Raw genomic sequence first — 15,130 nt, forward strand, 5'->3', positions numbered from 1 at the left:
TAATCTGAACAACCAATAGCAATCATCTAACATTATTGAGGAAAGCTTTTTGTTGGCTTTGTGGTCCACTCTCCCCTTGCAATAGGTGGTATCGTAAGCTGTGCCAGAGACTGGATGATCCCAGCTGGGTGCCTGGGCCCGGCCTTATCAGCCTTCAGATGAGAGTGACCCCAAAGCTCATGAGGCTCACCTGGGATGGCTTTCCATTGCACTACTCTGAGAAATACGGCTGGGGTTACCTGGTACCAGGGAGGAGTGACAACCTGCCAGAGGGGACTCCAGATGTTGACTTGCCTACTTGCCCCTTCAGGTAAGAAGTGCATTTTGGGGTGAAGAGAGCAACAAAGCTGCCATGGTCTATAATTGTTGCCAGTAATAATATTATTTGATGCAGTGCAATCAGTGTATTCATTGCATCATACAGTCACACAAATAGAGATAGGTCCTTACCCTAAGGAGCTTATAGTTTAAAATTGCTGAGTTTGCAGTGGAAAGCAGCAAAGGAAGAGGTAGGACACACAGGTAACAAAAGAGGGGAGAATTGTTGATTATGCTTAGTGAATAAAGCACTACTGGGTTGCTGCCACCAGAGTTATACTTGGAACCCAAAAGAGGGGAGAATTGTGAGAAGCAAGTTTTAAAAAAGGATGAAGGTGAGCAAATGCATGCATGGTTCTCCAGGAGATTCACCTCCTTTCATAGACCATTTGTTGTACCCTGCAGGTGTGATTATTTTAATCTGCTTCCAGCCTAAGCAGTTGCCTCCAAAGACAAGCAGAGAAAGTGCTCTCAGCAGGAGAGAGCATCATTTATTCACTTTGATACATTTCAGGGACCGCCCAGGTGGATTTTTTAGGGTGCGTTCTGTAACATATTTATGCAACAGTAGTGGATTTATACTGGATAGTCTGCACATCATTCCATTTTATTCATTGTTCCGTGATGGTTTCCAGTTCCAAGAAAGGGAGGGGCAGAGTTCAGTTTTAAAATCAGTGGCTAAAATCAGTGCAAAAGGTTCAGTTGGCCATCTTGATTCAAAATGACATCCAGTTGTCTCCCAAAATAGATGAAAACATGCTTTTTGATCTCAGGAACCATAATGCAAAATTTATTTTTTTGAGCAGGCCCCAAGGTAGATTGTACTTCCTCAGGCTGCCTACAGCTGTGTCCCAGTCAGCTGCCCTCTGCACACTCAGTTCCGGGTATAGCAGATTTGTTGAGTTTCCAGGGGGTCCAAAAGATGGGGATAGGGCCCCCCACCACTCACAGCTCTTTCTTCATCCTCCTTTCCTTCTTCTCTTCTTTCAGCCCCACAGTGAATTGCAGTGAGATGTAAGAAATGTTCCCTAGCCCTGGAGAATGACATGTAAGAGCCAGGCCTTGTAAAGCAGGGGTGGACTTCAGGGCTGGGAGACCAAACACCTGGCCTCTGTCTGGTCCTCAGGACTCTCTCCAGGCCACTCCATCCTCCAGTTGTTTTGCCTGACTGGAATTTGTTCATGAATGGCAATAATGCCTCTTGCATGTCTGGATGTAGAAATGTAGGCATAGGAACATATCACTTCTGTATGGCTGAACTATAGGTAAAGGTAAAGGGACCCCCTCACCATTAGGTCCAGTTGTGACCGACTCTGGGGTTGCAGCACTCATCTTGCATTATTGGCCGAGGGAGCCGGCGTACAGCTTCCAGGTCATGTGGCCAGCATGACTAAGCCGCTTCTGGCGAACCAGACAACACACGGAAACGCTGTTTAGTTTACCTTCCCGCTGGAGCGGTACCAATTTATCTACTTGCACTTTGACGTGCTTTCAAACTGCTAGGTTGGCAGGAGCTGGGACCAAGCAATGGGAGCTCACCCTGTCGCGGGGATTCGAACCGCCGACCTTCTGATTGGCAAGCCCTAGTCTCCATGGTTTACCCCACAGCGCCACCCGCCTCCCGGCTGAACTATAGCCAATTGCAAAAAGGAAAGATATTTTTAGGTCTGATATTTGCAAATGAGTAAAGGTGTGAAGTGCTCAACATCCTTCAATGAAAAACTTCTTTCATTAAAGTGAGCAGGCCCAGTGCACCAATCTCCTTGTTACATAACATTCTTGTGGCAAAGTTTAGCCTTGCTTTGCAAATGGGATCAAGAAATAGGATAATTTGCTGAATTCAGTGAAAGCAAAATTACTTTCCCCTTAACCGTAGGGTTATTGAGCATCTGTACCGGGAACACTGCAAGGAGAAAGGCAAAGAGCAACCTATCTCACTGGACACCACGCTGGAAGAAGAGCTCATGTTAACAGAAAATAGCACTTTCTGGCATAAGGTACCAATTGTGTGTCTCAGAGCTGTGATACATGATCAGTAGAATTATGTGGTGCAGTTTTTGCTAAACTGTACAACTTCAGGTAACTGGTAAAGGCATTGCATACGTGATTTCTCTGCATATTAAAAAGAAAACTCACTGGATACAGAAAACTAGCATGTCAAGGATGAAGCTAAGCTAGGTTTCTACACACAAAGAGTTTTTGTTTTTCTCACTTGGGAAAGACCTCCTTGGTCAGATGGGGATCAGGAAAATGATTAGATGTGGGAGGAGAGAATGAGCTTAGCTGTTAAAGAGATCTCTTTCCCTTATGCCAGGTTGAAGAGCTCAGCCGTGCGGAGATGGAGATGGATTCAGATCCTGTAACCATTAGTGAGGTAATGGTATACCTCCTTGAGAGAAAGACAGTAATTGAGAGAAAATCAGTATTCATGTATTGCCTAAACCTGTGTGCTTTGAGTAGTAGATAATGGGAGTGCTGGGCAAAAGCCTGAATGAGGGGCTCATCTGATTGGGGAGTGTGACGACCCTGGTCCCACTCTGCCTTACTATCACTGCGACACAGGAATCCAGAGGGGAAAACACCCACCCTCTGGTCCTGCCGCCTCAAAAATAAACCCCTTTTACTAATGGGTTTCTAAGTAAGGAGAGCCTTCCAGCCTGCGTGACCTGGTACCTTAAGAAACTCTAGGCTGTCCCCCAGGAATAACCTCTTGCCTCCAGTACAGGGTCTCCCTCAGTCGGATTCCCCCACTGTAGAAGTTTGCCCTATGCACTCTGGCAACTTCTTGGCACCTCCGGTTACCCTCCTAAGCCTCCTCCGTGTAACTTCAGGACACAAACCACCACCTCCCTGCCTGAGGTGAGTTTTGCCCTCTCTTGAGTCACCACGGCTGTGAGTCCTGGTACCTCGCTGGAAAAATACAGACGGACCTCTTGTTGGCAAAAACAGAGATGAAGTTTTATTGTGTTAACAACATAAGTGATTCTTTAACGTGTCATTTATTAAATAGCTTTGTTCCAGTTGTACAAAATAAACTCAGTCAAACATTTAACTTTAAGTTTTCCTAGCCTCTTAACTGTCTTCATACAAGCCACCACATAACATCACCTCACACCTTCCTCCCTCTCCCTCCTCACTGACCAAACCGACTCTCCCTCCTTTCAAACCGGGCACCGTCCCGCCCCCATCAGAGTTCTATGCCAGTCAGGCTGGAGGTGGGTTAACTCTTTGCCAGCCGGGCAGAAATAAACATTTTAAAAGTGCTTCAATTTGTCACATATCTTCCCCCACCACAAAGACATTGCGTCGGCTTGCTCTTAATTAACTAGAGCAATGCCAAAGCAATGGGCTTGGGGTCAAAAATACTTCAATGCATTCTATAACATTCATATTACAAAGTCAACTAAATTAACATCTCATAAACTTGTACACAGATAAACCCCGTTTGGCATGTGTCAGATTATAACGCCTAAGCACAAATGTTCTGCTAGGGTTATCACCGTTTCATATAATAATTTGCACCATCGTATACCTCTCAAAAATACCTGGATAAGGCGTCCGCTATGATGTTTTCCTTCCCACTTATGTGCTTACCCTGTGTCTATTACATGAGTTGCTAGGTTGGTCCTCCCTGGGATGTTTGAGAAGATCTGAGCAAACTGAGCAAGGACTAATTTTAACTGCTCCTTTTGCTCTGGGGTCAGACTTTCATCGAATGACACCTCTGCTAGAGTTGTGCCCTTACTTAGCTCTCCCCATCCAGTTAAATGAATTCCTTGGGTCACCTTCCCCTTTACTTGCAACACCAACTTATTTCTGTCAAAATAAGGCTTAAGTAAATTTACATGAAAATTCTTACATCGGTTCCCTTCCCCATCTAACTCTACCAAATAGTTCACCGCAGATATCCTCTCGACCACTTTGAAGGGACCGTCCCACGACATCTCCAACTTCTTTCGACGTCTTGTTCTTAACACGAGCATACTGTCACCAGGCTGGAAAGTTCTGTCTCTTGCGTGTGCATCATACCACTGCTTCTGTCGACGCTGTGCCTGCTGCAAGTTGTGAGCAGCTTGCTCCCGTAGCTCTTGAAGGTCGCTCTGCAGCTCCTGTAGATACGTCACAACATCAGGGCTGTCGATCTGCTCCTCCCCCGACCACGCTGCTTTCATCAAGTCTAGGGGTCCTCGTGGCTGTCGTCCAAATAGGAGTTCAAAAGGACTGAACCCTGTGCTCTCCTGCGGCACTTCGCGATAACCGAATAGGAAGTGTTGCAGCCTCTCATCCCAGTCGTTAGGATGATTGATGGAATAGGTCTTTAGCATCCGGCTCAGGGTCGAATTAAATTTCTCCGTCAAGCCATTCGACTGTGGATGATAAGCCGTAGTTTTAACATGCTTAATTCCACAAAGAGTTAAAAGCTCTTCCATGGTCTTGGACGTGAAGGATGTCCCTAAATCTGTTATAATTTCTTTGGGGAATCCAAGCCTTAAGAACACCGACATGAGGGCTTTTGCTACAGTCTTTGAGTCAATGTCCTTCAGAGGTATTGCTTCTGGATAGCGCGTAGCATAATCCACGAGGCATAAAATAAATTTATTCCCACTTTTTGTAACTCTGGAGATAGGCCCGAGGATGTCCACTCCTACTCTGGAAAAGGGCTCAGTAATTACGGGAATAGACTGTAACAAGCCTCGCGTTTTGTCCGCTCTTTTGCCTGCTTTTTGGCAGATCACACAGGACTTGCAATACTCTTTGATGTCTTTGCCCATCCCAGGCCAGTAAAATCTTGCTTGGATTCTATCACTAGTCTTTCTAATGCCTAGATGCGCTGCTGAGGGTGCGTCGTGTGCCATTTGTAGCACTTGCAACCGGTAAGCTCTTGGCAACACTAACTGTTTCTTCCTTTCCCAAACCGCAGCAGTTTTCCTCCTCCTAGAAATTCTATACAGTCTTCCCTCAATGGTGGTAAATAAGCAGGGGTTCTCCACAGTTACTTCTGCAGTAGGACTTTGTGCTTTACCCCACAGCTCTTTTATAGTTTCATCCTCTTTTTGATCACTCAAGAATTGGGCACCGTGCTCCTGGACCACTGGCACGCTAATCAGCCCTTCATCCTCACCAGGCTCTATGGGTGACTCTATAACTGCAGGAGGATTACTCTCAGTGACTTGAGACTGTGACCTAGTTATCACTTGAATACGGTGCTTCTGACTAGCTAGGTCATTCCCTATTAAAAAGGGTACCTCCAACTCATTTAGGATTCCTACTCTCCACTTGCCACAAAATCCTTTGTAGGTAATATCAACTTCAGCTAATGGTACTTCAAAATGTGGGCCCCATATGCCTTTTAAACTATAGGACTGACCCTTGAGGTACTGCTCCTTTGGAACAAATTGGGATTTAACAAGTGAGACTTCTGCTCCTGTGTCCCTCAAACCTAAAAAAACCTGACCATTTAATTCAATTGGCTCCATGTAATCTTGGTTGCACTCCTGCTCAGCCCTCCAGACCTGCAAGACCTTAGAAGTAGTCTCAGCTGGACTGTCCGCTTTCTCTGAGCCTTCTGTCTGAGGCGAGCTATTTTCCTGAGACTGCATTACCAGTTTTACTTGTTTAGCTGCAGAAGGTGTAGTTTGCGACTTAACCAGCAGGGGGCACCTGGCACGTACATGGCCCTCACGATTACAGAAAAAACAAGTGATTTTCTTAGACCCTGTCTTGTCAGAAACTGATTCCCTGACAGGAAAATTTTCTTGCCTGTCTTTATTTTCTCTGTTTCTCCATGGATTACCCTTCTGTGAGTGTTTTGGGAATGCTATTTCATTGAAATCTCCTTGTAGTTCGTCTAAGACCTCGGCAACCTGTGCCACAGTTTTCAGTTTTTTATCCCTCAAGAACCAACGTAAATTGCTAGGGATTTGCTTAAAAAATTGTTCTAAACAAATTAATTGTTTTAACTCATCAAAGTCCTTCACTCCACTCCCTTGAATCCATCTGTCAAGTAATTTATCTAAGCGGCTAGCTAGTTGGGCATAAGTCTCTTTATGTTCCTTTTTTGCCTCACGAAAAGCCTTTCTGCTTTGTTCAGCCGTGAGTCCACATCGAACCCTGACCCTTTGCTTAAATACTTGGTAACTTGACAGCTCTTCTTCCCTCAGGTCAGCATAAATTTCACTTAGTATCCCACAAATTTGAGGTCTTAAATAAAGCATCCAGTTCTCCTCAGGTATTTGAAATTCCACACAAACGCGTTCGAAGGTAAATAGAAACGATTCGACATTATCGTCTTTTCCAAATTTGGGGAACCTTTTTAAATTAATTGCGATACTATCATTATTAACTGGGCTACTAGTTAATTCTGATCGCAAACGTATCTCTTCAAGCTTCATTCTGTCCTGTTCTAATTGAACCCTTAACCTCTCGGACTGCATTCTCTCCTCAGCTTCAATTCTAGCTTTTTCCCTCTCACTTTCAGATGCTATCTTTTCCCTCTCAGCTTCAATTCTGGCTTTTTCTCTCTCACTTTCAATTCTGGCTTTTTCCCTCTCACTTTCAGCTGCTATCTTTTCCCTCTCAGCTTCAATTCGGGCCATCTCAATTCGTAGTTTCATCAGTTCTACCTCAGAACCTGGGCTTCCCTCAGCCCCTTCCGTTCTTTCATCTCCTTTTGCCTCTCTGGGTTTTCTTACGTGAGTCATTTTCCTCACAGGAAAATCCTGACAGACTCAAACCAAACTAGGCGCGTGAGCTTTGAATTTCGATCACGACGCTGCCACCAAAAATGTGACGACCCTGGTCCCACTCTGCCTTACTATCACTGCGACACAGGAATCCAGAGGGGAAAACACCCACCCTCTGGTCCTGCCGCCTCAAAAATAAACCCCTTTTACTAATGGGTTTCTAAGTAAGGAGAGCCTTCCAGCCTGCGTGACCTGGTACCTTAAGAAACTCTAGGCTGTCCCCCAGGAATAACCTCTTGCCTCCAGTACAGGGTCTCCCTCAGTCGGATTCCCCCACTGTAGAAGTTTGCCCTATGCACTCTGGCAACTTCTTGGCACCTCCGGTTACCCTCCTAAGCCTCCTCCGTGTAACTTCAGGACACAAACCACCACCTCCCTGCCTGAGGTGAGTTTTGCCCTCTCTTGAGTCACCACGGCTGTGAGTCCTGGTACCTCGCTGGAAAAATACAGACGGACCTCTTGTTGGCAAAAACAGAGATGAAGTTTTATTGTGTTAACAACATAAGTGATTCTTTAACGTGTCATTTATTAAATAGCTTTGTTCCAGTTGTACAAAATAAACTCAGTCAAACATTTAACTTTAAGTTTTCCTAGCCTCTTAACTGTCTTCATACAAGCCACCACATAACATCACCTCACACCTTCCTCCCTCTCCCTCCTCACTGACCAAACCGACTCTCCCTCCTTTCAAACCGGGCACCGTCCCGCCCCCATCAGAGTTCTATGCCAGTCAGGCTGGAGGTGGGTTAACTCTTTGCCAGCCGGGCAGAAATAAACATTTTAAAAGTGCTTCAATTTGTCACAGGGAGGTAGTAGGAAGAGCGTTCCCAAATGCCCCAAACCCTTTGTCTAGTCCAGCAACCCTTAGATATAATGGGAGGGGAGGAACCATAGCAAATTGGTGGCATCAAGCATTGCAGAATTTTGAGAGCAACATCAAGAGTTCCTAGAAAGATTGAGAGGGATCTATTTTCCCAACTTTTTGGTGACTGTTCCTCTTAAATATGACAGAGGTGGATGAGGCCCTGCTGGCATGGATGGTAAAAACATCATTCAGATATCTAATCAAGAATGCTTCTCTAAACGCTTTTTGCTTTGCCTTTATGAGATGGGGCATTCCTACATCTTGAGTTGTCTATTTTGTTTTCTTGTACATCCTTGTACATTCAGGTCCAACTAACCCTATGTTGGTTTGCCAACAGAATGAACTGGAGCATTCAAAAAGTCATCCTGATTATCACCATGGCAATGGTCCTTACAATGAGGTCAATATCCCTGGGTGCTGGTTTTTCAGGCTACCTCACAAGGTGAGCAGGAATTTCTTGTATACAGAAATAAATTGATGATTCAAGTTCAGTTAATTGAATTTTAAAATCAGAAATGCATGAAAGTGTGTATGCAAGAAAGTGTCTGTGATGTATGGAGGATGTTACACACCACACAGGGAACATCCCCCCACCCCCTTGAGTATACACTAATTTTCCCCCACTTGATTATTTTTCTTTTTTCTAATATCCTTGTAGGGGAAAAAATAAGAGTGTAGTTATGGTTTTATAGACCTCTCAAGGCTATGCACCTTTGCCACTGAAATGAAGCCTCTTATTAAATTCTATTGGAAATGTACTGTAATATTTCTTTCCTGAATAAAACAAAGTATGTGCAAGAGGTGCCAAGTGTTCAAATCGGCCTGGAAAATGCAGCTTGTGACCTAGAAGTCTTTATCCCTATTGACAGATGTGCTGAGTTGTGTTAAAGATTGTTCCTTGGGAAAGGAATTGCATCCTACCCATGCTCCAAGGCATTGCTTCTTTAACATTTCACAAGTGTTAAGGAGGCCATAATCCAGTTGTCGGAGTCGCTGCTGGTCAGAATAGATGCTGCTGAACTGGACCGTTAAGGGTTTCTGTAAGGCAACTTTGTATGTAGTAGGGAGGAGGGTTTTATGCCGGCTAATCCTGTTTTATAACCGATACCTTGAGCTAAAGCAAACTTCCATCTCCTGCTGTTAAAAGGATGGGAATGAAAACAACGTTGGAAGCCCATTTGCTAAGGATTTTTTGCCCAAAATGGAGGATGGCACCCTGAAAGCTGGCATAGGGGCCACAGAAGGGACACAAGCTCTTGAAATCAACAAGAAGATCTCCTTTTGGAGAAATGCTCACAAAAGAATCAGGTGAGGTGTGACTTCCTTTGAATTAAATTACCAGTCTGCAGAACTGCATGACAGACTTTACTCCATGCTTCCATGCTGTATGTTGATAATTCAAGTTCTGCTTTCAGTACCAAGGTAAATGTGCTTCTTGTGCCATGAACCATTCATCTTGTATACTTTACTCCAATCTTTAAATTTTAATCTCTGCAACATGAGAGGAGCCCCTCCCCTGAATCATCTTCAATTTGCTAAGAGCTCCGGGGAGGTAGGTTTCTTTTTTGAGGTGTGTGTGTGTGTGTGCTTGGTATAGTTCAATCTTATTAGTGGGCTTGTTGAGCCCTGGATAAAATGCTAGCCCAGCTCAATTCTTCCTTTCATGGCCTGCTAAGGGCTTGGAACTTGGTGTGCTCAGGCAAGGAGACAAGGGCCAATGTAAGACATTAGTTATTTAGCTTCTGCTGTTTGCTTTCTGAAGTTTGTTTCCCTTTTGTTTTGTCAGTTCCCAGATGGTGGTGTGGTTGAAGAGAGGAGAGCTGCCTCGATCTGTGACCAGGTACACATACAGAGATGTTCTTTTTCCTTTTATTTCTTCCCCACTTTTCAGCCAACTTTAGTTACCAAAGTGATTTATAACAACAACAACAACAACAGTAATAATAATAATAATATTAGGGATGCGTTCACTAGTCTCTTCTGGTCTCTGGGAGTAGGGTGTGTGTCTAGGCTCCAAACTTTTCTGTTTTTCTGCTCATTCTTCAAAGATATTCAGTCTTACAAATCAGACTGGCAAATTGCAGGGGCGTAGCCAGGATCAAAACTAGGGGGGACTAGCCATGGTCGTTCAGGGGCGGGGCCAAGGCACGGGAGGGGAGGGGCCACAAAGTGGGAATGTGGGTGGGGCTACAGGGCCAGCGGGCCCGATGACATCATGTTGGTGGCGGCGGCAGCAGCGACCTTGTGCTTCTGGGGCTAGCAGCGTTGGCGGCTACCCTGCTTGGCTGGAGAGGACGGGAGAGTCGGGCAGGCGAGAGGGGGTGGCAGGGCAGGCGAGGGCGAGGCAAGGCACGGCCGCAGCCATGACGGCTCTGAGGCATTGCTGCATATCAGCATAATATTTCAACCATGTCGTAGGTTCAAGCCCCACCTTAGGAAAAAATTCCTCCATTGCAGGGGGTTGGACTAGATGACCCTTGTGGTCCCTTCCGACTACAATTCTATGATTCTATTGATATATTACCATAGCATTTGCATCATTCTGCTTTCTTGAATTGTCCTACTCCTAGGCATAGCAGCCACCTCCTAGAGGCCTAGGTGCCTCCCCCCCCAAATTACTGGTAAATACCGTATTTGAAAGAGTCATCCCCCCCATGTTGATGGGCTTTCTATGTGGGGCTTATCTGCCCCCCTCCCAGTATTTTATTAAGGATGGAAGAGGGAGGGAAGGAAGGAAGAAATAGAGAGAGGGATAACTCATATTTGTGGGTGCCTCTGGGTGACGCTGTGATGCTGGAACTCTGCAGCAAGAGGAAGATACCGGTACGCCTGTACAGGAGCCTTGTAAGCAGCTTTCTCTCTGCTTGATTTACAGCAGGCACGTCCAACAGCTAGATTGTGATCTACCAGTAGATAACTGGTTGCCTGTGGTAGATCACTGGTAGGTCACTGGCACCCCTAAAAAAAGCTCACCCAAAATGTTCCTCCTCCCTAAAAAAAGTTGAACTATGACCTGAAGCCCTAAACAAAAATGGGCCTCCCTCCCTCCTAAAAGAAGCTCAACAAGTTTGACCTAAACCCCAAGAAACAGGGCTTCCCTTCCTTAAAAAAAAACTCAACAGCTTTGACCTGGACCCCCCAAAAGGGGGTAGATCACTCCCAGTTTTAAACTCTGTGAGTAGATCAGAGTCTCTTGGGAGGTGGCCACCCCTGATTTACAGTATGCAGATGCAGGAGGAGGGGCAGACTGGAACACCACTGCTTTTTCTAAACATCACTGTGTCTGTCAAAGCTACAGCTTCTTATTCACTTCCTTTTAGCCTTGCAGAGCCACCTTAGTCAAATTGAATCCTCTGCACCCTCATTAAATCGCCAATAGAACTCTTAATGCGATTCACTTCCTTTTAGCCTTGCAGAGCCACCTTAGTCAAATTGAATCCTCTGCACCCTCATTAAATCGCCAATAGAACTCTTAATGCGATTCCTGAATGCTCATTAACAAGTCCCACTGAAGAACAATAGGGTGAAGTGGTCAGCTATCGAATCTTGCCTGGGGATATCTGCTCTATTGTCTCAACTGCTTAACTACTGGTAGCCACTTTGCTTTATTTATTTGATGTGTTTTTGTTACAGCTGTGTGCCCCCCCCCCCCAGCAAGCGGAGACTTAGCTGCTCTTGCTAAAGCAAAGCCCTTTCAACTTCAGTTTTTGGAGGGGAAAAGTGCTGGTTATGGTCTGTAAAATACATTAATTTTTTGCTTCTGGGGGGGGGCAGCTGCCCCCTCCTGCCCCCCTGCCTACGCCCATGGCAAGTTGCATAGGTGGCTGCTCACAGAAGCAGCGTTTTTGTTTGTTTCTATTGTACTACTACATCTCAGTTTCCCCTTTTCCGTCCAACTCCTGCTGAAAAATAGCAGCCCTGTTTCGCTATCTGATTTGTATCGCCTCCCGCTTTTCCTGCCTTTTGCTGGAGAATCTTTTGAGCTGTCAGCAGACAGAGTTTATGCATGTTCAGGCTTCTCTCCCCTGGCAAGTGTAATGTGTAGCCAAGCTGTAAATTACCTGGGCTGTGAAAGTAAAAGGATTCTGTTTTGGGAGAGCAGCTGATACTCAAAGAATCATAGAATGGTAGAGTTGGAAGGGTCCACAAGTGCAATCTAGTCCAACCCCCTGCAATGCAGGAACCACAGTTAAAAAATCCCTGACAGATGGCCATCCATGTCTTTGCTATTGGGCAGGGGACCTTTCACCCTTTTTCCCTTTTGTATGCTGCTATTCCATAAGTCTAGATGGGCTTGTAGCCTGACTTGGAATAAGTTCTGTGTCCTTTCACGAATCTCCACCAGGTTATTGGTTTCCAAGCAAATAGCAAAGATGTATATTACCTGAAGAATAACAGCCAGTTAAGAGTGATAAATGTTCACAGTTACTCCAGCAAAATCTTTTAGAACCCTTGGCCTCTGTAGGATGTGTTGGTTTACCCAGGGCCGGCTCTTCATAGACCCCCAGTGGCGCAGTGCACCATGGCGCGGGGCTGGTAAGCTGGGCGCTGGCCCGCCGCGCGGAAACCAATTGCGCCCTGCGAGGGCGGGGCGGGCGGCGGAGCGATCTCCGCCCCTCAGCACCAGGGCGCGCGATCTGCTCAAGACGGCCCTGGGTTTACCTGCAGTCTTAGCTGTTCCTGTCAAGTAGCTACTTGATCACTAGCAAGGCTGGCTTCCTCATGTTATATGAAATGGGCTCACCCTGATGTTTCTGTAGGCACCCAGACTATGACGAGGAGAATAGCTATGGAGCCATCCTGCCACAGGTGGTAACTGCCGGGACAATAACTCGTCGAGCTGTGGAGCCCACCTGGCTGACAGCCAGTAATGCCAGAGTATGTATGGATTTTCTAATGCTTTTTATTCTTACTGAGAGAGAGAAACTGAAATACAGTTGCCCAAAGATATGTCCATCCTGCTTTTCTTGTCCATAATGAGAATTCCAGTCTATAAGAAATAGACACCTTTGGCTAATTTACAGGAATAGAGAAGTCATTCTGGCAAACATAATTTATCGGTTCGTTTATTCATTACTACAAAGTCCAATTAGTTAATTAGCTATTTCAAGTTTTGGAGCATTGATTTCCAGTTACAAGCTCAGGCTATCACTAGAAGATTCTGTAATAATATATCCATGAGCAGGAGAGTGCTATTGCACTCTGGGCCTGCTTAGCCACTGTGTGAACACAGTGATGGACAAGGTGGGTCTTTGGTTTGATCTAGCAGGAATCTTCTTATGTTCTCTGTGTTCTGCAGACTGACCGGGTGGGCAGTGAGTTGAAAGCTATGGTCCAGGCCCCTTCTGGCTACCATCTAGTTGGAGCTGATGTGGATTCCCAGGAACTTTGGATAGCAGCTGTCTTGGGAGAAGCTCATTTTGCCGGCATGCATGGTGAGCATTTCCACTCACAACACCCCCCTCCCCTGTCTATTCCTTCAGCAGCTGGTAGTCAGGGGAATACTTACTGCCTGGGAATGTGAAAGCTCTGTTCAGCTATCATAGCTAATGCTGTTTTGAAATACAGTTTTTTATTATAAAATTTTACAGTACAGTGAGTAAAGAAACTGCATATTAGAAATTCCACTTTTCTGCCTTCAGACCAACATATCTCTTTAAAATAATTTATAAGGGTCTAGAGACTCCCATATATTTGTGTCCTGAGCTCACTCAGCCAAGGAGGACAAATGGCTCGCAGTTTAATTCTTTATTGACAAAAGCAGACACTTACAGAAGCTCCTAAGGTGCACAGAATACACATGCACACACACTTCTGGCAGCTTCATAGCTGTCATTTTTTCCAAGCTTGTGCCCTGGCTGAACAGTTGGAGCAACAGTGTAGCATCCCGCAAGTACCCTTGTCCGACAGTGTGCATTATGGTACCTAGGCAACCATAAGGACTACAAACTTGTTTTTAATTGAAATCTGAGGTTCTAAGCTCCATTTTGTATCCAGTGCCATATTTTGTTCCTGTACAGAATTTCGGAGATACACTTGGCCCCGTTTCACTCCAAGCTCCCTTTTATCACACCCACTTCAAGACCACACTAACCTCTTCTTTCCCCACCAAAGGCAGCACAGCTTTTGGCTGGATGACCCTTCAGGGGAAGAAGAGCAATGCCACAGACCTGCACAGCAAGACGGCCTCCACAGTGGGGATCAGCCGAGAACATGCCAAAGTGTTCAACTATGGGCGCATCTATGGGGCAGGGCAGCCCTTTGCAGAGCGCCTCCTCATGCAGTTCAATCATCGCCTGACACAGCAACAGGCCAGTGAAAAGGCTCGCCAGTTGTATGTTGCTACGAAAGGGATTCGGCGGTAAGACGCGCTTGGGGAAGAGCCCACCTCTGATTAATCAGTTGGATAGTATCATGTTCGTGCTCTGTAGTAATTGCTCCAACCTTGATTTTAAAAAAGCTTTGGTCAATTAAAACCACTCCTTTTAATTGGGCAGTGTACTTTCTAAACAACAAATAAGTGATTAAAAATACTACTGCCTGCAGTTTGTATATCTGGAAAGAACCATTCCCTCTCATTGGAGGAAATGGCTCTTCTCTGGTGGTGCCTTAGGGTAAGTCCAGTCTAATTTGTATTTCCCTTGTTTTTGAGAATGTCAGTGAACATAGCAATGGTCAAGTAGACATTGGGTACTTGGACTTTCAAAAAGCTTTTGGTGCAGTACCACACCAAAGACTCCTGAGCTAGGAGGTCCTCTTATGGATCAGTCACTGGTTAAAGAGCAGGAAGCAGAGCTTGGGAATGGATGGACAGTTCTCAGAATGGAGAGATGTAGAAAGTGGAGTCCCCCCAATAATTGGTATGGGGGCCTGTGCTTTTGACTTATTCATAAATGATCTGGAATTAAAAGTAAGCAGCGGGGAGCCCAAGTTTGCTAATGACACCAACTTTTTCAGGATGATAAGAGGATGTTGTGTGAGGAGAGTGGGGATGTTTCTTTCCCAGATCATGTGATTTAGCTCTAAACAGTTTACCTCCAAGGCTATTAGCTCTCCCTAAGTACTTGTTTGGCTCCAACTTGAACTATGGCCCGAACTGCCATGCTGAAGGCCCTACTTAGTTTGGACTTTGGGGGTGTTTTGTGTTGGCAGTTTTGGGTCCCTCCCAACTCCTGTGGTTTCTTATTCCATTCTTCTCTCACAG

The 15,130-nt window shown here is 45.5% G+C and overlaps 1 protein-coding gene across 1 annotated transcript in view; it reads left to right on the plus strand.

Moving 5' to 3' along the window:
* Positions 1 to 15,130, plus strand: part of POLG (DNA polymerase gamma, catalytic subunit) — a 35,076-nt gene that overhangs the window by 13,960 nt on the left and 5,986 nt on the right. Inside the window, exons 9-17 of the mRNA XM_060282996.1 lie at positions 86 to 310; positions 2,195 to 2,315; positions 2,633 to 2,692; positions 8,264 to 8,368; positions 9,074 to 9,234; positions 9,713 to 9,766; positions 12,687 to 12,804; positions 13,226 to 13,361; positions 14,041 to 14,287. Coding sequence (XP_060138979.1) covers positions 86 to 310; positions 2,195 to 2,315; positions 2,633 to 2,692; positions 8,264 to 8,368; positions 9,074 to 9,234; positions 9,713 to 9,766; positions 12,687 to 12,804; positions 13,226 to 13,361; positions 14,041 to 14,287 — 1,227 coding nt within the window. The remainder of the gene's footprint in view (positions 1 to 85; positions 311 to 2,194; positions 2,316 to 2,632; positions 2,693 to 8,263; positions 8,369 to 9,073; positions 9,235 to 9,712; positions 9,767 to 12,686; positions 12,805 to 13,225; positions 13,362 to 14,040; positions 14,288 to 15,130) is intronic.

Source organism: Zootoca vivipara, chromosome 14, assembly GCF_963506605.1.
Source record: "Zootoca vivipara chromosome 14, rZooViv1.1, whole genome shotgun sequence".
NCBI lineage: Eukaryota > Metazoa > Chordata > Lepidosauria > Squamata > Lacertidae > Zootoca > Zootoca vivipara.